The sequence below is a fragment of the Propithecus coquereli genome, unplaced genomic scaffold (genome assembly GCF_000956105.1).
Source record: "Propithecus coquereli isolate 6110/MARCELLA unplaced genomic scaffold, Pcoq_1.0 Scaffold478, whole genome shotgun sequence".
In the NCBI taxonomy this organism is placed as follows: domain Eukaryota; kingdom Metazoa; phylum Chordata; class Mammalia; order Primates; family Indriidae; genus Propithecus; species Propithecus coquereli.
In genome coordinates, this window is record NW_012150596.1 from 549,794 (window position 1) to 577,177 (window position 27,384).

General features: G+C 39.1%; 1 protein-coding gene across 3 annotated transcripts in view; it reads left to right on the forward strand.

Moving 5' to 3' along the window:
- The window catches only part of FHL1 (four and a half LIM domains 1), a 57,503-nt gene that overhangs the window by 20,726 nt on the left and 9,393 nt on the right, over positions 1-27,384 (forward strand). For 2 of the 3 annotated variants that reach the window (XM_012655478.1, XM_012655480.1), the window contains exon 1: positions 23,881-24,060. The exons of the other annotated variant lie outside the window; for it this stretch is intronic. In XM_012655478.1, the coding sequence (XP_012510932.1) occupies positions 24,042-24,060 (19 nt within the window). In that variant the 5' untranslated portion in view covers positions 23,881-24,041. Of the gene's footprint in view, positions 1-23,880; positions 24,061-27,384 lie in introns of those variants that run through there. 3 annotated transcript variants of the gene reach the window in all.

The window sequence follows — 27,384 nt, forward strand, 5'->3', positions numbered from 1 at the left end:
CAAAGCAGAACTGCTTTAGCTCAAGTAGAAGGCTATGACTCTGTCCCGCTCCTCTGAGGAACCCTCGGGCAGTTGGAAAGCACGATGCTCTCTCAAAAGCAGTGATTTTAGCTCTGTGCCCTTATTTTTATTTTCCCATAGAAACAGATACTAGATTCTTTAAGGAGATATAAAGAAGGGTAAGACATCCTCCCATCAACTTGGAAATGCTGGCTGGGTGAAACCTGACAACTCACATGCATTGTCTGCCCTTAGTAATTCCACAGCAATCTGCAACTTTGACAAGCTTCATCAGTAGAAAATTTCAACAGAAACTAAGTGTATAAGGCTGTATTCTTAAAATGGAACGTTTTAATTGAAGTTTTTCAAATACATATTTGAAATAGTTTTATGATATCAGGCATACCCCGAGGACATTTTTACATTGACCAAAACTTGGTCTCCTTGGGTTTTCTTTTAGAGCAGTGAGTTTCTCAGGTGAATCAATTAAATAGAATCTGTTAAATTCTGTTTTGCCATGACAGAAATATATAGGGTTATGCAGTTGCATCTTGTGCTCTTTCTTCCTTTCTTTTCTTGATTCATTCATTCATTCAGCCCTATTATGTACCAGGCCAGGAATGTAATGTTGAGCAAAACAAAAAGAATAATACATTTTGGGTCTGATATTTCTCAAGTGTAGGGCATCCCTAGATTATTTTTCCTTTTGCAGATAAAGAAACTGTGAATTGCTTTTGCTTTTTTTTTTTTTATTACACTGCCCAATGTTAAGTAGACTGGTAAGGTTTCAGGGGCACAATTCTCCGCTCTGCTCTTTGAGCTTGTGATTTATGCCACCTCCATATAAGCATGTGCAAATAATAAAGTATTCGATAATTGCTGCGGATGCAGCTGTGCCTGGGACCCAGAGGCCCCAAAAGGAAAACAAATGTAAACTGTGCATTTCACACTCTATTTCTCAAAAGTTTGTTTGGAATGATTGAGCAGTTTAGGAAAATGGACTTTGCAGTTTTCACATGAGCTATTTTGGTTTTTTTTAAATGATAGTGTGTCCCATTTTAAGCATAAGAAAGCATTTATCATAGATAGACTTCATTATTAAAAAACTTAAAATTATTCCATTTGGCTGCCTTTTAGTTAATGGAATTATTTGGAGCACAAACTTGACTACAGCATAATTCTTAACGCATATATGAACTTGGCTAAGTCTGAGTACTCTGTATTTGTGCTGCAGTAGTGACAATATTGCTAATTAATCAAACATGTGTCTTACATCTAGGAAATATTTGTATCACTGACATATGGTCGTTTTCATTATTGATTTGGCAGTTTTTTAATACTCACAAAACACGAAATTTTAAAAGACAGTAGTCATAGTGATTTGATTTGTGCCATCTATATTGCTGTAACCTCTCTTCTTGGTGCCCTGGTAGTAAGCATGAAAATCAGCACAGATGGGTTACACAGGCTTACACAGTTTGGAAATCATCAGTTTAGAGCCAAGGTCTCAAACTGGTGGGCTGGATCTGGCACACAGAGGTATTCTTTTAAAATTTTAATTGCCAGTATTTAAAAATTGAGAGATTTCACATTTTTAAAAGTCCAGATTTTTCAGCTTCTGAAATATCAGAAGATCTGGCAATATTGAGTCTGCATTCCTGTTTGGCTACACTAGGCTGGAGCCAAATAACTGCTGTTTCTTTAGGTGGAGCAAGAACTTTGCCTTGGTCTCCAGCAGTCTCTGTAGTCTCCTCGACACTAAGGACGAGGGTCAGTCGCCATTATCTAAATGTTTCGCTCTTATAGACATGTGAGTTTTCAACCCCAGGTCTAGATAAAATTGAGGTTGCAAACTTAAGATGATCCTTTCTCTCAAAATACCAGCTTGGGTTGAGGGTAGACATTTCAGGGGAGAGGTACCTTCTGATGATGGTACCTAATTAAGAGAAGGAGCATCAACAAGTATGGGTGTTTTATCTTATTCTGGAGGCTTCCCGTGGTCCACTTTGGTGCTTCTCACACTTTAATGTGCAGATTCTAGAGTAGGGCCTGAGTGTCTGCATTTCCAGCAAGCACCAGATTATACTGCTGCTAATCCGAGAGCCTGCCTCTCTGAGTAGCAAGGAGACTTTACCCTAAAGCAGTCCTAAGAAAAAGCAGTCAGGCAGTGATGGTTCTAATATTTAGAATGTTGACATTTTCTTTTGCCTAAGAAAGATAAAGAGACCATAGTCAGACTGTTTTGTATTGAATCATCCCAGATAAACCTGGATTCACTTCAAGTTGCAGCAAGGTAGGTGACAAATCAATTATTTCTAATACAACATAGCACATATAAAAGATAAATCTAACTTTTTATTTAAAACTTTGTTTTAGATTAAGTGCTTCTAGTAAAAAAGCTAGATAGGTTAAAGCTCAAGAATCATGAAGTAGGGATTAGAGCTTTTAATGTTATAATCATAGGAGAATATATTTATGGGGCTCTTAGAGAATTTGTATATCAGACCACAGGAAATGGGATAATTATGAAATCCCTGGACATATGATAACTTTGTAAGCTATAAAATGATAGAAAAAGTCAGAAAGGAAGAGGTCAACGGATTCAAATATATACAATCCTACAGCGAAAGACTATAATTAAAATGAAAAGGAAAGCACACCAGGAAAAATTTGTGGCACATATGACAAAATAATTAATTTCTATATTATGCTTAGAAGTCATACAGATTGTAAGAAAGGCACGCACAGGCCTGGCATGTGGTAGATGCTTCATAACTGTTGACTGAATGAATTCTCCAGTAGATAGGTGGGTAAAAGACCATCATGTTATATCACAAAGTAAATAAATGCATGGAAAAACATTTAGCCTCACTGGTAAGCAAAGACAGGCATATTCAAACATCAACAAGGTACACTTTTCACCTGTTAAACTGACAAAACTACAAAAAGAAAACCTGATGCTAATATGCTTTCCTTGAAGCGGATATACACTTAAGTCATTGCCGGTAGCATTGTAAGTTGGTAGAAAGCCTTTGGGAACATTATTTGGCAATATATGGCAAAAGTCACAAAGATTGGTACCCTTTAATTCAGCAATCCTATTTTGGGAAATATGTTCTAAGAAACAAATTGTTGTAAGAAAAGAAGGAAAAAGCTTTATGGTTATAGGTATTCATCACAGTGTTATTTATAAGGACAAAAAAATTAGAATTTAAACGTCTAACAATAGAGAAATGGTTCATTTATTCAACAAATATTTTTGGTTAATTTAAGTTAAGATTATGATACATGTTTGCAGTGGAATTTCATGAATCTGTTAAAAATTATAATTTTCATTCTTGCATAAACAATATGAAAGAATTTATATAATATAGTCTTACTAAAAATGCAGGATACAAAATTGTATATATGCTGTGATTGTAACCATGCAAAGTGATATGTACATGTGGACAAGAACTAGAAGGTACGTGGACAAATGTAAGTATTCCTTTATTTGAGGCTTTATTCATGTTACGTTATTTCTACGTTTTGCCATACGTACATACTCGCTTAGAGGTTGAGAGTCTTCCACTTCTACCTACTTCAGTTATTAAATTTAAGAGGTACCATATCACAAGTAGGATGTTCCCATCTGTCACACAGTAGGTGCTCAGTAAGTAACTAAGAAACACGATGAGGACCCCTGCCTACAGCCTAAACATGGGGTTCTGATGCTATAGTTCCTTCTTGCTTGTTCCATCATCCTGAGCCACCATTTCTCTTTCTTCTGTTTTGTTTTGTTGTTGTTGTTTTGGTTTTTTTTTTAGTGGTTGGTAGAGGCATCTTGGTATCCCACATAACACCAAGGATAAATATTTGTTTCAAAGCTTTTAATTAATGTGTAGCAGTGCCAAGCAGGGAATGAATCTTCATGTTTAAAGGTCCAGTGTCCACTTAAGGAGAATCTTAATGGAGCTTTAATTCAAGGGCGATGCTCATTTCATCTTCTGATTTCAACAAAAATTTACTTCAAGGTGGTGGGTTTCCTTGCAGTGGCCCCCTCCCCTTCAGCTGCATTCTCTGTTGCAGATATACTTGTTTTTCTGCTATAAGTATACTTTTCTCTTCTAATTAGGTCAGTTACTTCAGTCTGTTTTTCTTTTTTGACATGGTTTCCTCTGGCTTTGGCACCACATATTTTCCCCATATGTCATTGCCTCTGGAGCTTCATGTTGCAATTCTTCAAGGGGGATGGAGAGCTTTTGCCTGCCCTTTGCTTCAATGAGTGTTCGTATTTCTTTTGGGCCTAATTCTGTTTGGTTTTGTAGTCTTCAGAGTCAGTTATGTTTGGATACTTAAGTAAAAATAATGGTAAGTCAGAGATGTGTCTGGCAAAGGTGCAGCACATTTGTTAAGGTTACTGGTTTATTTATCTCCCCTGTCTCTATGGTGACTAAATCTGGGCCTGGGATTTAATGGACTTAATTTTGACCTCTTGTAACATCTCTTTACTTTTCCCAGCCTCTGATTTAGAAGGAATTCATTTTCACTTGAGGAGAGAAACTGCTTCACTTACAAAAGGGGATCCTAACTAGCCTCTTGGAAAGTGGAATCTCTATAGTCTTTGATTCTTGTGCAGTCTTCAGTCGGAGTACGTATTGCACTTGTAAAGAAAGCTAAGACATTGTGTAGAAAAACACACATGTATGCACAAAACATTACTAATGTTCCAAGGAGATAATTTTCCTTTCAGTGAAATAAAGTATTGTTTAGTTAATGTGAATGAAGTCTCTGTGAGAACTTTTTATAAGAGAGCCTTTTGTAAGAATATTAAATCAATGGGAACATTGGTTGGACATCACTTTTTTATTTTTAAAAAGTATCTCTCCTATACTCATTATAGGATTACAAATTTGCATGCATATACATGTTCAAACCATATTTCTTAGTTGAAGCGCGTTGAACCGTGCTGTGGAAGTCCGCAATAAAGGTTGAATGTGACCAGGATTCCACATGGAAGAAGTCAGGTTTGGACATTGAAATTCAAATCTAGTGTTTCATCTATACTCAATTGATATGAAGTGAAGATCTCTAAGGTAACTAGAGTCAAATCATCTTGGACTTCAGTTGGTTCAAATGACCCCTTAGAACTTTTTATCTTCTCCCATATGGTGTTTTGAGACTTATAAAAATATTCCAGTTTTATGAAATTTAATAATTTATTCAAAATTGAGTCAGAGTGCATTACTTTCTTTAAGGCTATTGTATACTGTGTTATTTTACTCATGGATAATTTATTTACAAGTCCTTTCTTTCATCTTCATCATCTGAGTTTGTCACATATGTGACACGTATGTGACAAACTGACATATATGAATTCTCTTTAAAACTAAAACAAAGGAGACAGTAAATGATTAATAAGGATTGCACACAGGCTGAGGCAAGGGAAGCAATATAAGCGCCCTTCCATCTTTACTTCTCAAGTGTAAAATATTAGAGTTCAGATCTATTATCACGTTCAGTTCAAGTCCAACAGAAACTTGTGAAAACTTAATGTTTTTACTAAGATTTTTGAACATTCTAAAAGCTCAGTGGTTGTGCAAGTAGTTTTAAGATTTTGTCCATCATCAAGTCTTCTATTTATAGGACGAAGACTTGAGAAGCCAACAACAGATGCTCACTTGCAAAAGAGATCCATGCTTGTGAGATGAATGTTGGATGCTCCTTAATCTCTGGATTTGAAACCTTGACTCACACCTCTTATAACTGTGAACTTAGAAAATTTATTAGATTAAGATCATAGCTAAATCATATAAATTTTATTATGGTAAGTATCATCAGCATAGCTGAGGTCAAAGCTTTTACGGAAAACATGATGTTAAGGCCCGAGGCCCTTAATAATGCTCGAGAAGAAACAGCACTTTTATCATCGTCATCATTATCGTTATCATCATCATCATCCTTTCAACCTTCTATGTTGAAAACCCAGTGTGGTGAACCGTGCTAATAATAGTTATAATTTATGTATTTCATTATTTCTTTCATTGTCAATATTTCAGTTTTGTTTAGATAGCTCTAGGGATCAAATCACTTTAAAATAAAAAAGGATGAAATACATAAAAATATATTTAGAATAGTAGCCTCGTTGTCCTATCAGCCAGATAAGCTTCACACTTTGCAGAGCCTCTCTCACTAAAGGATATTGAATTCCTGGATAAACAGTTAGTTTCTTTAACAGTTCTTCACCTAAGTAGAAAAGCAGTGGTCCATAGGTACTTTGGTTAGAATTTGTGGTCTTTGTCAGTCTGCGGACATCTCCTAAACCATGTGATAAGTGTATGCAGTATGGCCGTTTTCTACACATTGTATAGGGCTATGAATTCATAATTAAGACATTCTACATGTTTTTTTCCCAGAACCAGTAGAGCTTTTGCTGTGGATGATGGCGAGGGTTTGTGTACGTAGTTGTCAGTGTACACAGGCGAGACGGTTCATAATCCATGGTGTCTTTAGCTCCCTAAAGTGGTTCAAATTCTGACTAATTGGAGAGGATGAGTTCCACCCTTTGTATTGGGCGGAGGTGACAGGTTTGAACTGGGAAAACAATACCATGTGCTCCAATATTTTTAGCCCATCCCTTATGTTCCTAGCTCTGCCCTTTAAACTGTCAGTCCTCATAGACTTTACACGGGATCTTGACCTGACTCTTGATCTTCTCATGGACATTTTCCATTTTCCTCACTAAGGCACTAAGGAGTAATGGGTTTAGTCGGGGTTACTGTCCTAAATGGTACTCTGCTTTCCCCAGGAAACGAAGCTTCTGGGGAGCAAGAATCCTGATGTTTCCTCTTATGTCCTTCATATCATTTATTATTTAGTGCCAGAGATTTAGTAGGCATTTACTAGAGATACAATTGATTAAATGAGAGGCGTTGCATAAATTACAAACCATAGCATTATCAATGGTGTTGTATAGGACAATCTCAGGATCTTTGACTCCCTGTTCCTCTAATATTTGTATTCCTGAAATCGTTGCAGGATATCCTTGAATGGAATAGTCTCTCCTACCTCATTTATAGCATGGCATCATTTCCCCCCAACATTTGTAAAGAATTTTTTCAAACAGACAGAAAAGTTGAAATTACAGTGACCGCTCATATTCCTACCATCTAGATCCTACAATTCAACATTTTACTATATTTGCTTTATCACATATCCATCCATTCATTGGTCCATCTTAATTTTTTGGGTGCATTTCAGAGTAAGCTGCAGGCATCTGTACACTTTACCCCTAAATACTTTAGCTTACGTATCATTATGTGGTTTCAATTTTGACATTCTTAGAGCTGCTATCAGATTTGCTGAGATCCTGACATTTATTTTGCTGGTGGCTAAGGAGAGGTAGTAACTTGAATGTGAAATATGTTCAGTTTTCAGACTCTGTGGGGGGTTTCCGTTTGTAATTAGCAGCAAGTATACAAACACATCCATATCGCTGCCCCTCCCATTTTGTGGTTGCATTATTTATACTGTTGAAACTTGGAAAGCCAGCCTGGGAAATACAATTGAGGGTCTTTTTTATGTGAATTAAACTAGAGAATTGAGGGTGAGGATAGTAAGGCAAAGGGTTAGAGTTTTGCCTTATAAGGGGAGAAGGAGATTCAGGACCAGGAAGTTAACAACGTGATACCACTTTCATACATGAAGTCTAGAGAGGATTTAGTGGCTGTTTATATTACTTAAAGGTCATGGGTTTAATAAATGCTAAGAGTACAGATTGAGTCCCTCTAGCCTAGTGGTTTTCATTTTATATTCTGTGGAACCCTAGAATTCATAGAAAAGTTTCAGAGGCTTAATGAACATTTGAATTAGATTTTCAAAAGTATATTGAACTATTAAGAAAAACCTGATAAACAACAGACACGCTTAACTGTGTTTTATAGTAAATTTTAACATCCTGGATAACACTTAACGATTGACTTTAAAATAAGTAAAGGTTATTCATGTCAACCTAAAATAAAATTTTGAGTAACACTTAACTGTCATCCATCAAAGTCAGGGTAATATTTCTGTGTGGGAATAAAGACAAAAGATCTACAGCGGGGCCATTACGCTAAAGCCATGGGTGTTAAGACATTGGCCTGTGAAAGCTGAAGTTACATTTTGGTTTCCAGTTACCATGAGCACTTATCCATCTGTTATATTTAGATTTTTTTTCTGATACCTTTAGGAATCTGGAAACAGATGAGTATATGCTTTAAACTTGAAACGACCATAAAAGGGGAGAGATAGTTAGCAGGCTGGATGGAGGCTGGCTTTGGTGTTGTCCCTCCGATGGGGCTGTGTGAATGGATTAGGGAACCTTCAAAAAAGGTCTCTCTTAGCCCATGGCCCAAACTGCTCAACACAAGTCTGAAAATGTATGTGTGCAATATTTGCATCTCATTATGAGATTTTCAGGGCTTCTTTGATTATGCCTGAAAACCTTAAATGGGCTTGGCAGATTTCTTTCATTTGGAGTCTGCTGTACTCACTTTCGTTCCTTCATTCCAGATTGTACCAGATTCTGTGCCCACAGTCTGAAATACCTTTTGGAAGCCAGTACCTGCTTGTGTGTAGTCGCAGTCAATTTTTAAGGTTTTGCTTATCTGTATTTTATTTCCCCCCTGTCATTTTATTTAAGAAGATTCTCAAGGTTGAAATGATTTTGCAGTGACCACCGGTATACCTGTAATCTAGAATCTACCATGAACAACATTTTACTTGTTTTGTCACATATCTATCCATCTCTGTATCCATTCATCAATACATCTTATTTTTGGATGTATTTCAAAGTGAATGTAGTGGATTTCACTAGTTAACGTCATAGATTTTATATACTTGGAGTCTAGCTTTTTGAACTTTACACAAATGTGCCTAACTTGGCATAGAATGTTGTAAAAGAAGATGTAAAATAAATGCCCCAGTTTTACTGGGAAAAAAAAATTTAGGAGCCTTATTTTAAAAGTAACAGGTATTCTGGAATTCTGGCATGGAGTTGGAAAAAAATAAGGGCTTATTTTTAAAGTGGAACTTTTTTGTGACTTAGACATTGCTGACCACTAATAAAGGGGGGGTACACTTATAAATTTTATTTTCATCAGAGGCAGGAGCTAAGTAACTTCCAGTTCTTACAGAGAGGCAGGATCATCTTTAAAAGTGCTGTAGATGGCCGGGCGCGGTGGCTAACGCCTATAATCCTAGCACTCTGGGAGGCCGAGGCGGGTGGATCGTTCTGAGCTCAGGAGTTCGAGACCAGCCTGAGCAAGAGCGAGACCCCGTCTCTAGTAAAAATAGAAAGAAATTGGCCAAACAACTAAAAATAGAAAAAGAAAAAATTAGCCAGGCATGGTGGCGCGTCCCTGTAGTCCCAGCTACCTGAGAGGCTGAGGCAGGAGGATCGCTTAAGCCCAGGAGTTTGAGGTTGCTGTGAGCTAGGCTGATGCCACGGCACTCGCCCCAGGCAAGAGAGTGAGACTCTGTCTCAAGAAAAAATAAAAAAATAAAAAAATAAAGGTGTTGTAGAGAGTTGGTCACTCCCACAAAATCGATTGCATTTGGAAGGTATAGGAGCAGTTACCTGAGGAGTAAATTGGTCTGTACTGGATCTGATTCCCAACCCTGGTGTCAAGATGGTAAGTGCACATTATTTAAAAAAAAAAAACAAACACTCTTTTTACAATTTGAATAGAGACAACAGGATGGAAATGAAAGGTTCCAGTGTATGGCTTTTGCCCCTGTTTATGTGGAAAGCGCTCCCTATGTTCTTGCAAAGCTGTGCTGTTGTTCCCTTTTATTCTCAATCCCCAGAATTGTGTCCAAACACTCTCCCTTGGCCCGGGGCTTGGCTGGGTGTATTTCCTTCTGGAAGTCTTCACTAGCACTCTTGAGTTAGCTGGCAGAAGATCCCTTAAAAGCATTTCCAAGCAGTTTTTCCCACTCCCTATAGGGGCTAATCCTGCACTTTCCACTTCAGTTCCAGCTGCTTTTGTTTGGGTAGGAAAAGATCTCTGCTATGTTCCCAGTCTCTATGTTCCCAATCTCTGGATTGTCCAAGAAATGTATAAGAAGAAAAAGTTAGGACAGGAAAACTTTAGGATAGGGATTAGTTGGGGGATGTGGGCGGAAAGCTTGGTGATTAGATATATTTAAAATGTGTCTGTAGAACATTAAATTTTAAAAAATTACACATAGGGAGTTGCAAGAAATTTTCCAACCCCTTTGGGCAGACATATGACCCTTTAAAATCCATAAAATCTCCTTGGTATGATGGAATAACATGCCCTTTAGTCTTGGAAGTAACTGTTAGGTTGCAGAGGTTTTGATTCCTCTACCACTAACTTGCTCTTTGATCTCCGAGTGTGACTTACTTGTCCTGTGATTATTTCATAATCACCAATAATAAAACTGATTTACTGTATATAGTGTAATAGTTGAATTTAAAAGTATATCTAGTTATAGCTCAAGTTTATGAATATTTTATTAACATTAGGCTTTCTAATCAGATTTAATTTTATTTGAAAAAAGTTGTTTTGCATATGAATACTTTATCTTCTGTAGTTCATATGTATGGTACCACCCTTAATTAAGATTAATTTTCTTACTGCAAAATGTATGTTTAAAATACATAAACATTGATTAGACTTTGTACTTATGGCTACTAGGAAGGTGGAAAGTTTTCTAGATTTATGCTTAAGACAGGTGACAGTACTTGAGCTTCTATTCTTAGTTTGACCTCACCCCCCCCTGCTTAAGGCAAGACACTTAATCTTTTTAATGTCTCAGTTTATCCATCTATAACACCTGTAGTCTTATTTCATGGAAACAGTCCCTGCTTTATGTTTGATAGCATTTGAAGACTTGATATAGAAGGTGGCACGGAAGTTCAAATTATTATGTAGGGAGTATTCGTATCCTGAATGATAATCTTGACAAATTAGTAATTACTACATTTAGAAAGTTACAACTCTGGAGGGAATTGATATTTGATATTGTTGTCCTGTGTGTTCTAAGTTACCATCATAACAGTAGGAAAATAAACCCTTGTCTTGGCTGTGTTACAAAGGGATTAACTCACTTCTTCAAGTCCTTACTAAATCTCCAGCCCTTTAAACAACAGAAATAAAAAGTGTTTCTTATTTTATTTAATTTTTCCCAAATAAAAGTCGTATAATTAACCTTGGCTTCATTTTTCTTTTGTTGAGGGCTTTCCAAGTTACTTTCTTTGTAAAGAGTGTAGGATAAACCATGTCAGTTACTTAGAGCAAATAAAAATACTCTGTACAGATATGCAGAGGAGTATGCTTTTGATTTTTAGATCAAAGCAAAGAACCAAGATTATATGGAGCTTGCTTATTATACATTTGTTCCCAGCTACTGTGCCTTTGCAAAGAATTAAATATTAATCAAATACAAGAGGATTAAATAGCTAGACTCTAAGTAAAACTAAAATACCCATATTACCATTTTCTAAATGCTGATTCCTTAAAAGTTTGGGCTGACATGAAAGAGAGAGAATGAATCCCTATCGTGGAGATTGCTGGTGTTTTCACAATGATCTGCCACTAGATTTTATGGTGTGTGATAAGTGTGTATGTGTGTTGGTTGCAAAAATTGTGTGAGCCATGTGAAAAATTAAGTACACTTGAAAAATCAGAATATACTACCTACTTAGGTACAAAACCTGATTTTTATATATATATATATATATACACACACACACACACACACACACACACACACATACATACATATATATTATTTTCTTTTACAAATATTTTATATTGTTTTTCACTTTACATAGTACTTGGACACTGTTTAATTTTGTTCCTAAAGCAATTCTATAGGAAAAGCAAGACAGGTGTTAATATCCCCATTTCGTAGATGAGGAAGAAAAATTAACTTGACTAGTAAACAGCTCAGCAGAGTCAGAGATTACATACAGGGTGTTTGATTTTGAGTCTAGTGCTCTTCTATTATAACGCAGTGAAGTTGACAAAACAGTCACTGCTATTTTCATTAAATGAAAGCTTAAAATTAATTTAACTTTTATACTGTTATCTCAATTTAATTTTATGAAGTTAACTTTTAATCAATTTTCAACTTCCTAAAAGTGTTTGAAAATTAAATATCCCATTTCACAACTCATAAATTAATCTCCTCTGTACATTTCCTAGCGCAATATGATAATTTTATCAATATATAGGCTTTAGCATTTATTCGTGACATCAAATGAGTAGACAGTTAGAAGGGACTTAAAATTAATTAGGTTTTGCAATTCTTATAATACTTCTGGTTTGTCATACCGAATTGCCCCAACACCACAACTGGGCATCCTTGTTTTAACATCTAACAAAAATATTAACAGCTAGCATACTTACTCTTAAAATGGTTTGCATATAGTAAACAGATTTATAAACATCAACCCCTTTCCTGAGATCCAGAGTTAATTTTTTTAAACGTTCGCTGTGACATTGGTGTGGAGGTGCTGGTGACATTTCTTTTCCTTGTTTATCTATAGAAACAGGGAGGTGTATTCTAAGTTGGGAAATCAGTGACAAATAGCCATAGAACATGGGTCACCTGGCTTCAGTTAGTTATGTGACCTTTAAGAAAACAAGTGCCCATTTCAGAAAAGACTGACCTTTGAGGCTGCAGATGTCAAGCTACTCTTCTGCTTTAAAGAAGAAATAATTACAGGGTTAATTTAAAACTCGGATACAGATATAGTTGAAAAATCCCTGACAGATTTATGTAACGAACGAGGATGGTGTTTCGTTTTCCCAGCATGCAGTTTTAAGGTCAGATCGGTGACTCAGAGCTGCGCACTTCCCTGGTGGTATGCATCAATGACATGTTGCCAGTCTAACCGTCCAGAAGGGTTTGTGCTCAGCTCAGGTTGCTTCATTATAATCCCCAGCTGAGAAGCCACCTTTCATTTTTTAAAATAGATAAAGAAGACAACATGAACATTTGAAAGTCAAATACCATATGTACTTTATAGCTTTTTAGCCTGCAGACTCGATGAACACTAAAGTAAAGTACCTCCTTAATTTTGAGAAGTAGATCCTCCATTGCCACTAACCTGTCGCGGTGTGGCTCTGCATGAGCACATGTTGTGTACATTGTCAGTATCAGCGTTTTGCTAAGTTTGTTTTTTAATTCATTGTGGTTTTCAGTGCAAAGAGCACTGGACTTGAAATCAAAAATCACTTCCTCTCTGGGTAGTTTATTAGCTAAGGGTGACCTTAGCATAGTTGGCATGGGATTTCCAGATGGCATCTTCTCTGCATGAACAAAAAGAATCTGCCATTTCAGTAAGCTTTGGTGGGTTTTGTGTGGTCCACTTGAGATCTTTTCATCTTTTAACTTTTTCTCTCTCCCTTTCCTTCTAAATCAAAACTCCCATTCCTTTGGTGCAGCTGACCTCTTTTGGGTGTGAAAGGAAGGCAATCTGACTAAACAAACTTACTAATTTTTTTGGTTGGTTCATTCTGTCTTTTAAAAACATATATATCTCTTTACTGCATTGTTTATGACAGCAAAAGACTAGAAACAAATATTTGTCAGTAAGGCACTGATTAAGTAAATTGTGGTATATCTACACAGTTGGATACTATGTACATGTATAAAAAGTGGAAGCTCTTTATGTACTAACATGGAAAATTTTCTAAATATAAGTAAATAGAAATATCAATAGAATAAATAGCAAAAGCAAGGTGCAGAAGACTATGTATAGTATCCCACCATTTATGTTTTTTTAAAAAAAAAAGGAAAAAGAAAAAATATATATAGCTACCTATTTTTTATATGCCCAGTATCTCTGGAAGCATAAAGAAGACTCTGGTATCATTAGTTATCAATGGAGAGAAGGAAGTGGATGTCTGGGGATGGGCAGGGGAGGAAGACTTTTCTCTCTATATTCTTTTGTACCTCTTCAAAAATACATATTTAAAAATAAATCCACACAAAAAGGAATGTTCACACCAGCATTATTTATAACAGTTAAAAGGTAGAAACAACCCAAATGTCCATCAACCGATGGATGGATGAACACTACGTGGTGTATCTATCCACACAATGGAGTATTATTCAGCCATAAAGGGAAATGAAGTGCTGGTGCTATAATGTGGATGAACCTTGAAACATTATGGCATGTGAAAGAAACCAGCCACAAAGGCCACATACTGTGTGATTCCATTGCTAGAAGAGACAGAAAGTAGATTAGTGGTTTGCAGGGGGCGGGAGATGGGGAGTGTCTAAGAGCTTTCTTTTGGGATGATGAAAATGTTCTGGAATTAGATAGTGATGATAGTTATACAACCTTATAAATATACTAAAAACCACTGAATTATACGCTTTAAAATGGAGAATTTTGTGGTGTGTAAATTATATCTCAATAAATAAAATGAAAAACAACTTGGTGAAGTCATGAACATGGAAACTTTAAGCATAACTGTGAACATAAAAAACAATAAACAGCTTACTTAAGTTTCCGCCTAAGAAAATTTCCATTCTAAAATATTTTACATATTATCACTGATAATGTCAGAGGACTTTATGTCCTGCCCTTATAAAATGAAAAGATCACTGTGATCTTTTCATTTTATTTGGGAATGTTGTTAACCCAAATGAAGCCCTGATCGATAGAATTTTAAGTAAAATAACGAAATAATTTTCAATGATATGGGATTGAGGTATTGTGGCTACAGGCCTTGCCCAGGCCCTGCAACTAGGAGAGGAGGCTGTGGAGCCTCAGAGAATCTTTTGGACCAGTGTGCCCTTTCTCTCCTCACAGCTGACCCCAGAGCTATGCCTTCCCTATACTGCCTCCCTAGCCAATGAGCTGCCCCTGTTCCCTTCCTTGTGTTCTCCTGGGGTGAGCTGAGTCACAGGGTTTAAGGAGCCCTTCCTGGTAGGAGGGGATTAGCTTTGGGGCTCTGGAGTGAGATCTGTGGACCTGACAATATAGCTTCTCCTCCCCTAGTCACTAACTGTTCATAGGTGCTGGGTCATTATGGGTTGTCCAACAGGACAATTGCCATCATAGCATCTGGCCTGTCCGCAGGTTGGTTAGATAATAGTCTTCTGACATTCTCCCCAACTCCAGGAGCTTTAACCTGAATTCATCTTGGGATGGGTATGGGGGATTGACCACAATGGCATCTTTGGTCAAGAATAGGGTAGATGGTGTATGTTTTGGTGCCACCCCTGGTACACACCCAAGCTGTGTCAGCACAAACAACCTAATCTCACCTGAGGCTGCTGAGTCCTTCCTGAAAGTCGCCTGACAAGACAGGGTCTTTCAAATTCATGTACTTGGCATTTATTCAGAATTAACTCACATAATACAAAACTAATCTGCATTCTGAGTGGAGCTGCGTGATGGACATAGGTAGTCTCTTTTCGTTGTTGGCCTTTACGGGCCAACTTAAGCTCAGAGATTTGAATTGATGGTGGCCTGCCTTATTACTTAGTGCTCATAGGCAAACCCTGGGCTCTTTTGGAAAATCTATTAACTCTAGCCAAAAAAGGTCTAATCATCCACTGAGCTAACAGGGCCAGTGGTAGGAAGAATGTAGGGAAGACTTTTCCCCACCCTAAGACTGGGCAGGTGACCTAGACCTGTTGGGTCTTTCATTAGAGGATCAAAAGAGCTGAGCTTTGTTCTCCCTAGGTCTCTAGCATCTGTTCACAAACCCTCCTTACCCATGTTGAATATACAGCTCTGTTCACTGGGCTGTCCTGCTGCCAGAGGCCGATATCTCTGAGTTCCTAGGCCTCTGAGATTTGTTCTCTGCTGCTGCAATCATTCTCAGGCCCATGGTCCTTGCAGCTGGGCTCTTGGCCAAGATCCTGATCTCTTATCTCTTTTCCACATATCCGCTGTGAATTGGTAAACTTGAAGATAAATTCTACTTACAGGAATCTGCTGCTTGGAACAGCCACATTTTTAGAGTGTAGTTGAATAAATAAAACATAGTGCTCACTGTGTGCCAGCCAGTGTTCTAAATGTTACAAATATTAACTACTTTGTCACAGTGACCCTATTGCATAGGTACTCTTAGCCCCATTTTACACATGAGTAAATTGAGTCACAGACAAGTTAGGTGAAACCTGCCAGTGTCATACAACCAGTAAGTGGTAGAGGCAGGATTCCAATCCAGACATTCTGGCTCCAGAGTCCATGCTCTTAACCACTACACTATATTCTCTTGAAACTTTATAAAATAGATATGCCCATATTAAGCTAAGGATAAATTTCATATTATTTGTCTTAGAATTAACAATGTTAATTGTACAACCAATCTCATATAAAATTAAGCCTTGAATTTTTTTCATGGAAGCCTTCAAAAATAGTCATGGTCCAGTCTAAACCATTTTATCTGGATTTCATTGAATGCAATAGAATAATCACTCTTTGTTTTCTGTATCTTAGACAATCCGGTCTTATTTATACTAGGTATGTACTTCACCGATTTGTACTCTTTGATTATCACACTTCTTGAAAATGAGCAGGAAGGGTTGGGCTTTGAGGTGAGTGTGATGTGATATTTCTGAGTGCGTGTCCTTTGGTGGCTTCTGCTACTCTAGTTGCAGACTTTCCTCGCATTCTACTCACTGGACTTTGTGTTCCTGTCATTCTATTTCATGTACTCGCTGCCTGGCATGGTTAACATATTGCTTGACTTTAGAGCTTTGAAATCACTCACTCTTGTTCCTTAAGTGTGAGCTGTTTTAGGTGGACTCCCTGCTTCCCCATCCAAACTAGTGCTTATCTCTCTCAGCTCTGTATGGACTACGGCTTCCAAGTTATCTCAGCTGCAGTTTATGGTTTCTTTGACTAGACTTCTGTCATAGCACAGAAGAATCTACAAAGTGTATCATCTATAAGTCACACAACTGTCCCTTGGTGTCAGAGGCCATGACCCAGATTAGCCTCCATTGATGACTATCAAAATTGAGGGACCATGAACCATACACCACATTCCCAAGTTTTACATTGTCATGAGTAAAGATCCCTTGCTGGAAGCAGATTGATATGGTGCAAGGAACAGTGCCTTGGGAGTCCAGACACCCACGTTCTAGACCTGGAGCCGCTGTTAACTCAGGGAAGCAAGTCATCTCTCTGTCTTTGGGCCTCTCCCATCTGTAAAATGAGGTGGTTTGGACTAGATGGTATCTAAGACCATGTCCAACTCTATCATTATTCAGTCTTTATGAAGGTAGGAACATGTACAGATCCGACCCACTTTATCTTCAGGTCCTCCAAGCCTCTCCAACTTTTGGAGGAGCCTATGCTTTGTCCTCACCATGCACAGATTGACAAACAAGGAAGCCAAACTACCATTTGTGGCAGTAATTTAATGGCAGACCACACACCAACAAGATCCCTCTGGTCCTGCCACTGACTTTTCAAAAAAATAGTGCCTGTCCTGGCACAACAGAAGCACTCTTTCCACAGAAAGTTATTCATGTTTGCTCTCTCAGACGTGAATCACTGTGGCCCCCACTCTCCTCGGTCTGCTCGTAAGTACTCCTGTGTGGAATCCGGACTGAGATGCTGCTCGGGCTGACAAATAATGGCCCTCAAGGAAACTTGGCAGATGGAGGCCAAGGGAGGTTTCACTTTATGTACTTTCAGTCCTCTGGAAACCTGGATTGGCCCTGCTATCAAAATAGTTGACTGTGTTGCCTAACAAAATATGGACTTCCCGAGAGACATCCAGGTCACTTCTTGGTCTCTTTCCTTGTATCATGCTCACACTCCCACTGCCATGCGCCATGTTAAGTGCAGAACCCAGAGAACCACTCCTGAGTCTTTGCAACTTTGACCTTCAATTCTAGGGCTGTTGCCTGTTTGGGGTTTGAAAATACCAATGCATAATAAAGTAATGTATTGATTATAGTGCTTTGGTAAATGAAGACAGATTATATACTAGTAGTCTTGATGGTTCACACCAGGAAACAGGGCTCATGAAGTATTATGGTAACACCTCTGATCAAGGCAGTCACTCTTAATTATCAGTATTAAGAATAAAGGTATGGATGGAAGCTTATTTGATTTGTTCTTCTTTCCTGTTCTGGGTATTAATCAGCTGGGTAAATGGTAAAATAGGGTCATGGAATGTTTAGCCCTCAAGCATCTATCTGTGGCTTGAAATGCTCATAACAGGTGGGCTTGGTGAATGCCAGGACTTAGCATTATTGAAAGGGTGTTTTGAGTCATGGCACATGGCAACATGGAAATAAAACAGATATATCACAAGTGGGTGGTAGAAATAGACTGGAAGAGAATTTTAACATCTAAAATATGACAAAGATTTATCCCTACCAGCTTCTCAGTTTCATGAAACAGTCATTTTCCCTTGATCTGAGAGTCTGTATTTGTATTATATATTTCTTTCTAAAATTCTTTCTGGTTTCTATTTATTTTCACCTTTTACTTTTCTGTTTGTTTTCTCTTTTAAGAACTACTTCCGTTTTTGTTGTTGTTGTTGTTGTTGTTGTTGTTTTTAAATCTGAGATCATCCCAGTGGCTCTCTCTGATAGTCATTTGTTCAGTGTTATTATGGTAGTGATTTCTGGTTGGAGGCCCATAAAAGTGTCTATAGGACGTGGTTGGGATAGTTCTTACATCTTGGTAAGAGTGTAGCAACACAGCAAGGGGCAGACCTTGGGGACAGGAGGCATTTACAACTGTTACTTATCATCCAACGACATTACCAAAATCAAATGACAGAAGCCATGGCACGTGCTTAATTTCTTAATCTCTGTGTGAATGTTACAAGGAAACCTTCTAAGCCTTGGTCAACTGTGAAATGAACAGGTCTTCAGTAGAGTTAATTAGCATTTCAGGGTGCTTTGCTGTTTACAAGGGCTTTTATTTCATGTATCTTATCTCATCTGTAACAGGTCTTCCTCTTTTCATAGCCACCCTTTCCTTTGCTCTGAGATTCAGAGGCCCTTTGGGAAGGCAGAATTTCAGGTCTGTTTTCATTTGGACTTTGCATGACCAGGTCACCCCTCATGGGGTTCTGGGGGTGCTCCCTCCTTTTACTCTTTGATGCGTATGCCATGAATTGTGACATTTAAGCAGTGACTTTGCAAAATTGGACTTGTCAGTAGGAAAAAGTAACTCTTCCCGCCTTAAAGATTGACAGGAACATGAGATGGCTGAAGCTGTACTGGCTTTTTTCTGGCAAGAGTACATAGGACAAGAAATACTCCAGAGAGCTCAACATTGAATCACATCATATCACAGTGCACGAATAGATGCCTTAATCTTGCAGTTGGACTTACTCAGGAGAAATTGTTGGCAGAGGGACTGGTGGCCTGACAAAATTATATTGAGAAAAAACTGGCAGTGTATTAATTTGTTAGTAGTAGGCATAAAGGAAAAATGTAAAAAAATTAAGATGAAACCACTGATAAATCCACAAAGACTCCACTCCAGGTCGTTATCAGCCGGCCCCTTGTCTCTGGCCATGACTAATGGCCAGTAATTGTCTGAGTAAGTTTTCAACCATTTAGAAATGTGTTCAGTAAAAGGAAAATATAGCAAAGGGAGAATGGTGACCACAAGTCAAGCCGTGAACCAGGAACTCCTAAGATGTGGGCCAAGTGGGCCACTGAATTTGTCATGTTTGACCCTTCAGTTGCACCATTTTGAACTTTTGAAGTTTGATCCTCCCAGTGGTGTGTCTGAGGTAGGGAGGATAGGGTTAGGTTGCAGGGCGAGAATACCCACAAATGGGATTCTACCATAGTCTTCTCGTTCTCTCTCAATACTTGGATCCCATTAAAGGGAGTTCACCATTGACCTATCAGAAGAACCTCATTGTCAAGTCCAAAATAAAGTGTCACTCTTACCCACGCTAGCTCTGCCTCCCAAATTCTCCATCATTTTCCTTCTCACCCAGACTCACAATCTCAGAGGGATTGTTGGCTCCTTCCCCTCCTTTCCATCTAATCAGTCCTTTCAGCCCTATTCTACAGTGTCCCTTGTCCCTTACATCTAGTCTTTCCTTTCCACGCCCATTGCCACTGCCTTTCATTTATTCAGTCTTTCCTTACATCTCATCTGGACGAATGCAGTACTCTTTTGGGATATCTCCCTGCCTCCAGACTCTTTCTCTGAGATCACACCCTGCTTGTCCCTGCTCACATTGCTCTGATCTCACTCTTCCCTTGCACCAATTGCGAAAAGGTCCTTCGTGCTGTGGCTTTCCCTGCCTCTCTAGCTTTGGGTCCCACCACTTCCTTATATGCTTCTGTCACTCCTCCCTGAAACCCCCTTCCCTTCCAGCTGCATCCTGCTTCTTGAGCAGGCCCTGTGTTCTTCTCATACCTTCGCTCACACTGCACCTTTTTCTTAGAATGCCCCCCTCCCCTTCTCTGCCTCCCCTTCTCTAACCATTCTTCAGGGACCAGGTCAAATGCCATGACATCCATCAGGTCTTTTCTGATCCCCAAACCTGATGTGATCTCGCCCTGTGATAAATCTCACTTACAACACTTTACATTTTACATCTCTCTTGTAATACTCACCACACTCTGCCTTGCATGGTAGTCATTTTTTTGTTTGTTTGAGACAGAGTCTCGCTCTGTTACCCTGGGTAGAGTGCAGTGGTGTCATTGTAGCTGACTGTAACCTTGGACTCCTGGACTCAAGCGATCCTCCTGCCTCAGCCTCCCAAGTAGCTGGGACTACAGGCACATACAATGACGCCTGGCTAATTTATCTATTTTTAGTAGAGATGGGGTCTTGCTCTTGCTCAGGCTGGTCTTGAACTCCTGAACTCAAGCAGTCTTCCTGCCTCAGCCTCTCAAAGTGCCAGGATTACATGCATGAGCCACCGTGCCTGGCCATGCATGGTAGTCATTTGTATATTTCTCTTGGTATACTTGAAAGTAAGGGCTGTGTTTTATTCTTTGTGACCAGCAAAATATCTTGCACCACATAGTGGGATATCTGTTCAATAAGTATTTGTCATATAAAATAAATGAATGGATGGAGTGGATTATATACACAGGAACCCAGTGATAGGTTATAATGCATCTGTAGAGAGTTGTAGATAAACTCTGAAGTAAACGTTTCCCAGAGGATTACTTGCAAAAGGGAAGGAGCTTAGAGGTTTTGATGCCTAGCACTCACTGAAACATTGTCCTGATTTTGATAGAGTGTGAGACTAGAAGATCTGAAACATGGCCTTCAGATACCAAAAGGAGTTGCTCACTAAATATCACTAATAGTATGTAAAGGTGCTTTGTAAACAGTACAGTGATTATTAAGGATATTATTAAACATCACACTGTTCATCTGTAACAAGATTGGCTCAGATGCCAATGAAACCAGTGACTGCTCAGGTACCTGCTAAATAACTAGCCATGTCTCTGAACCACTAACCCAGAACAGGACAAAATTACCAACTATTCTTTCTGAGAAATTGTTTTTCACACTGCAAAGGGCTTTTTCTTTTTTGGTTTTGTCAAAAGTCTAGTTTTGTGACTTGAGGACATCTGCTATGGGGACAGATGTCAGAGCAGACAGTCGTCATGCCTCATGAAGTTTTTAGGAAGGCAGAGTTACCTGGTTGATGTAAATCGCAGCTGGAGTAAATGCTGTTGTTGTAGGGCCAAGCTCCCAGCTCACCCTGGCTCGTCACAGTTGACTGATTCATTGTGGTCAGAGGCAATTCTCTTGTCTCCGTATTTTCTCCTGTCTTTCAGGCAAAACAGATTCATGCTTATTTGTTAACTTCATAAAGCTACAAGTCTGTCCATGTCCTGTTGTTGCTTCTCAAAATGATCAGACACCTAAAGGAACTACCATACTTGCTAAAAGAAAACACCTGATGCATAGCTGGGAACTAGAATTTACTTCCTAAAGGAAAACATTTGGTACACTAAGCTTATTGTTCACAGAAGTACAAGAGGGGCATTAAAAAATCTATGGGCTCTTCCTAAAAATATACCGCACCAAAATCTAAATTTTGGGTTCACGAAGGTTAATCATGTAATAAAAATAAGAGCACTTCCTCTAGGTGAAAAGTTTAAGTTTGTTTTAGGGATGTGGCATTGTTACAACTGGCCAGTCTCCCTGCCATAATTTAATCAGGCTGGATAAGAAAGAGACTAGGAAGGGATAAGGGAGGGCACAGTGTTACTTCCCGTCTTTTCCCAGGCTTATTTTTGGATCATAAAATGTAATAAATTTGCCTGTAACATCCTGGCTTTTATTGTTATGTCATTTTCCAGCTAACTGGGAGTTAACCGACAATTTCAGCTACCTTTTAGTGTAACTTTTCTGTAAACGTTTGAAGAGCATAAGACTTGTGAAACTCATCCATTCATTTAGCCATGGAGCTTTTACTGCTTACCTACCGTATGCTGTAGGGACACGAAGACAAGCACAACACTGCCTTGGCCCTCGGCCTAATAGGGGAGATGCGTGAATAGGGCCAAAACCAGTGACATGCGCTATTAAACAAGACAGTGGCTGTAAAGGTACTGGTCCCAGGGCCTTGAGGGCCTGCCCCACAGTGAAGGTCTGCTGCTTTCCTTGAAGTTCAGTGGCCAAAACCACTTTCAGGATTGCAGGTGGGGCTACGTTTTGGAGGCTTGATTGACACTTTTCACTTCATTCATTCATTCATTCATTCATTTCAAAATTTTATGGAGGTACAAATGTTTCGGTTACATATACTGCCTTTGCACCCCCTAAGTCAGAGCTACAGGCATGCCCGTCCCAGGCTGTATGTACTGTAGTTATCAAGGGCCGCCTGGGAGCCGGGCATTGTTCTAGGTGCTGGGGCGCAGCAGTGAACACCACTACCCGGTCCTTGCCTTTGTAGAGCTGAGGGGGAAATCAGACAACAAGCGAAAGAAATCAGCACAATACCTGCTGTGTTAGGAGGTCCTAAGGACTGTGGGGAGCAGCAAATTGGGGAGGGGGTAGGGAGGGTGTGTATGGGGGGGCATGATTACAATGTGAGATAGGACGGTCAAAGATTTCACTGGAAAAGGGGCTTAGAGCAAAGAGAAGTGGGTACAGGAGTGACTTTGAGGGGCTCTGTGCCAAGAAGGTACAGGGGACAGCGAGGAGGCCAGCGAGGCAGGAGCGGTGGTGGCCGGGGACAGGGGTACCAGGGATGAGGCCGGAGAAGGAACGTGGGAGAGGACCCTACAGGGACGTAGAGGCTTTTCCCTCCTGATTACCAGTCTCAGCCATCTGGTGGCCTGTGGAGCTTTTACAACATGTTAGGTGGAGATCTTCATTTTCATTTTTAGTTTTGCTTTTATTGTCCCTGATGGCGAAGAGAGATTTCGTTTGTGGGATGAAGTGTCCTCATTGTGTATGTCGTGGGGACATGCACGTCTCCCCCCTCGCTCTGTTCTACCTGCCGCAGAGATGGAACGGCCGCAGCCGCTCCCCTTGTCGGTGGAGCGCTGATCTCTGGTACACACCAAGGAGGACGGAGAGCTAAGCATCCGTAATGCCCCTAATCTCCATATTCATAGGGTCTAATCCCACTTAATTACGCTGGTAACATAAGTCTGTCTCTTAGAGTTACTTTTATCATTAACAGCACAAAAGTGAATTATTTATACGGCCAACTGCAAGCTCTTGAGGCATATAAAGTAGATTAATAAGGTTGGCTCAGCGTTAAGCTATGCCAGAGCTGAGTCCAAATTTTATTCCGGTACGGGGATGACTTTCTATGTGGCCTCTCTGGCTCTGGAGCTAATTTGGATGCTGAGTAGCCCCGCAGGTATTTATATGTAGCGTTTGGTATTTTTACTGGGTCCTATTCTTCTCCCTTGGATCACCTAAAATGGTTAAGAATTTTCTAGTGGATTAAGGTTGTGATCTCTGGGGAGGGGTGGGACATCTGCTCTCGGTTATTTTTGTGTTAGCCGCTTCCCCTTAAATGTATGTTCACAAATGAGCCGCAGCCTTATCAGCTGGGTTTGGGGGAAGACTGGTCTTAGGTGCTGCTTCTGAACTTGGTCTCTGAGCCATGGCTTCCCGGCACTCAGGTAAAAACTTCATGCTCTTTATCTTATATTGAGCACAATTTTGTTAGAGCAGCGAATCCGTCGTTGGGCTAGAAGATGATTTTTGACTAAATGATTTTAGTCTTGTCTAAATAGTAAATAAATTATAGCTTGTCTCTGTTTTGTCCTCGCCTTCTCATGGTATTTCAAAGACAAAATATTTTTCTTACTCAAGTTAAATTAGCAGTTTGAGTTATTTGTAAAAGAAACATATGAACATAATACTGCATTTTACATTTTTCAGGACATTTTATGAAACTATAAGTGATTGTGTGAGTAAAGAAGATTTTTTTGGTAGGAATTTTTGGTTTTTTGTAATTCTTTATCTTAATGGTGCTTTGACTGTACGGTGTTGGAAAAAGGTAAATGGAATATGGAGCTGGAAGGAGGAACGTTTTTAACTAAGAAAATCCATAGTGACTTAATACATACATCTTCCCTTTTCTGAACAATGTTTTTAATCTTCCTGAGGAAATAGCTACGATCCTTTGGATTTGACAAGTATGTTATTAATTGTTCATAGCAGAAAAGGAGGCCAGCTTTGGACTCCCTAAGACCATAAGAATCTTCCTCTTGTTTTGTAACCTGACGTTAAGGAAGCCCTTTGGCCATAGACAAGACACCCACGGAATAGGGGCTGACAGACAACAGCCCAGTTCTCTGAAGCCAGGAGGGTAGCTGTGGCCCTGTTGCCCTCGGCCTAAGTAACCGTTCCCTCTCTTGGAGCTGGTAAAGTCAGACAGTTGGGTAGGAACCAGGCACTTCGTCCTGTCTCCCAGCTTTCAGATTAAGGGACAGTGATTACCGGAGGTGGTTTTTAGAAAAATTATTTTTGAAAACTTGTAGTTGCCTGTTGATATTTATAAGCAATGCAGATACTTTTAGAAATTTCTCTTTTTGGTATTTTAAAGCAAATAGGCTGCAGTAGAATTCCCTACTTTAATGAATTAATATGTAATGCCTTCCTTGTTCCAAAGCATTCAAAAGCTGTCTGGTTGGGGTTTTATTTTCCCCAACCCCCAGGAGCCGTTTTGCAAACATGGTACCACATGCTTGAGATTGTGGTTATCAGCCAACATACACATTCTCTGGGTGTAGGCAAACTAGTCAGCTGTACTAGTTGTCCTAATGGACCTGGAATGCATGATGACTGGTAGAGTAACTCCCTATTTTATTTACTAATTAAGTGACAGGATAGGAAAATAAGTTTAAAGGTGACATATTTATGGCATACCCAACTTTGGGTTTTAAATTGCACCAAATGCTTACATCATTATTGCACACGTAAATCTGGAGGCTGTAACTGTGGTTAAATTAGACCAATTATTGACACCTTTGAGGTGACTTTTTAAACCAGGAAAGAGCATTTTGTATTGTGTTAGGTTCATAGGTCTAAGAACCCAGGAAGGCAGAGAATAGGTCCACAAAAGAGAGAGAAGTCCTCACAGAGAGGAAATCAGTGTTACCCTGAAATTTATGGCCAAAATAGAGGCTCAGATAATTCGGTGAGAATCCATATTTAGTGACCATCCATACACTGAGAGCACAATTCATGGACAAAATGTATACTTTTTGACATTGAACACTTTCAGTCTGCAAAATTATATAGATTCAATTTTTTTTACTCTTTGGCCTTTCGGGTTAGGGAGCAGACTGGGGTTGCAGAGGGAATGAAGGTACCTTGCCATGTTATACAGCCATTAATTTCGTCCACCAGCTGCTGCCCAGGGGGTTCCACGTACCTGCCAGTCTTCTCTCCGGGCAGGGATGGAAAGTGAGAGGGGAGTGATCAAACTGGATTGGCGTCTTAAAATAACTGAAACATGGTAGTCAGACAATTTGATTGAGGATGAAGCTGAATGTTTTGTACTTTTAATGACAACCAAATGACTGCCTATTACTTACCACAACTGGAGAAACTGAAAACACATGTTCTCTTGCTGCTGGGTCGGAAGTGCTTTCTTCCCATGTGAAAGACAGAATGTGCCGCATGTAACATGTGCAACATTAAGAAAAACTTCATATATGGACAGAATGGTACGAGAATAGAATCTGGCCCGGTGGAAGTTCAGGGGCACATAATTTTTCATTTCATCCTCTGTATCGAACCCTCCTGATACCAGACATAATGTAAAATGGTGTTACTTGTGCATCGGTGGCCCAAAAAGGATTTATGTTTTTTTCCTAAATGCAGCATACCAGTGAAGTTGCTAATAAAGTTGAGTTATTCTGTACATGTTCTGTTTTTAAGGGGGAAAAAACACTTTCTGATTTTTCTGAGAAATTCTATGAAAGACTACTTTTCAGCCATGACTCATGAACTCCGTCTCATTGCAGCTACTTAGGTATTTATTCCCAAATGTCTGACGACACCTCCAGGTGCATTAGTGTGTTTGCTACACAAGTGTCCTATTCATCAGCTAAGGCTTCGTTCCATTTGTTGAATGTTCTGAGGAAAGCAATATACCCTTTCTTTAGAAGCCAGCATTTATCCATGGAGTCACTAATGTACTGGTATATTGGACTTAGCAATTAACAGATCAGAAATAACCTGAAATTTTTTCCATTTGGGTTGCTGTTCATTGTTTACACTGCATATTATACCACTCAGGGAAAGCATATAGTTAGAAAAATGCTGTGTAGTCATGATATTCACTTTCTCCTTAAATATTCTTATTTTGAGCCACTTGAGCATGAAGGAAAAAATGAACGCTACCAAGAAATATGTGAAAAAATACATACAAAAATATAAGCAAGACTTACTAAATACAGATCGAATCTTCTCTAATGAGAAGTTTATAGTAAAAAAAAACAAATATTGCAATGTTATATTACTTGTATGTGTACATGATTAAAATGAAAGCCAAAACTTTTTATTGAGATAGTCAGGTTTATTTAGGCCCCTGTTAGCATGTTGGATGTAGTTCAGGAATTTTCTGAAAGAAGCTTGTTTATTAAGTGAGGAATGATATATCTTTTAAAGCAGGCATAGAAAGAAAGGTTACCATTTTGGAATAAATATCTAAAATCTGATCACCCCGCCACATTTCTTTTTTTTTTTTTAATTGTCCATTTGGCCAATTTTATTTTATTTTTTTTTATTTCAGCATATTATGGGGGTACAGATGTTTAGGTTACGTATGTTGCCGTTGCCCCCCCCAAGTCCGAGTTTCAAATATGTCCATCCTTCGGGTGGTGCGCATTGCACTCTTTGTGTATGAAAATACCCATCCCCCCTCCCCCCTCCCCCCTGCCCAACATCCAATAGATGTTATTCTTATATGCCAGCCACATTTCTAACTGCAT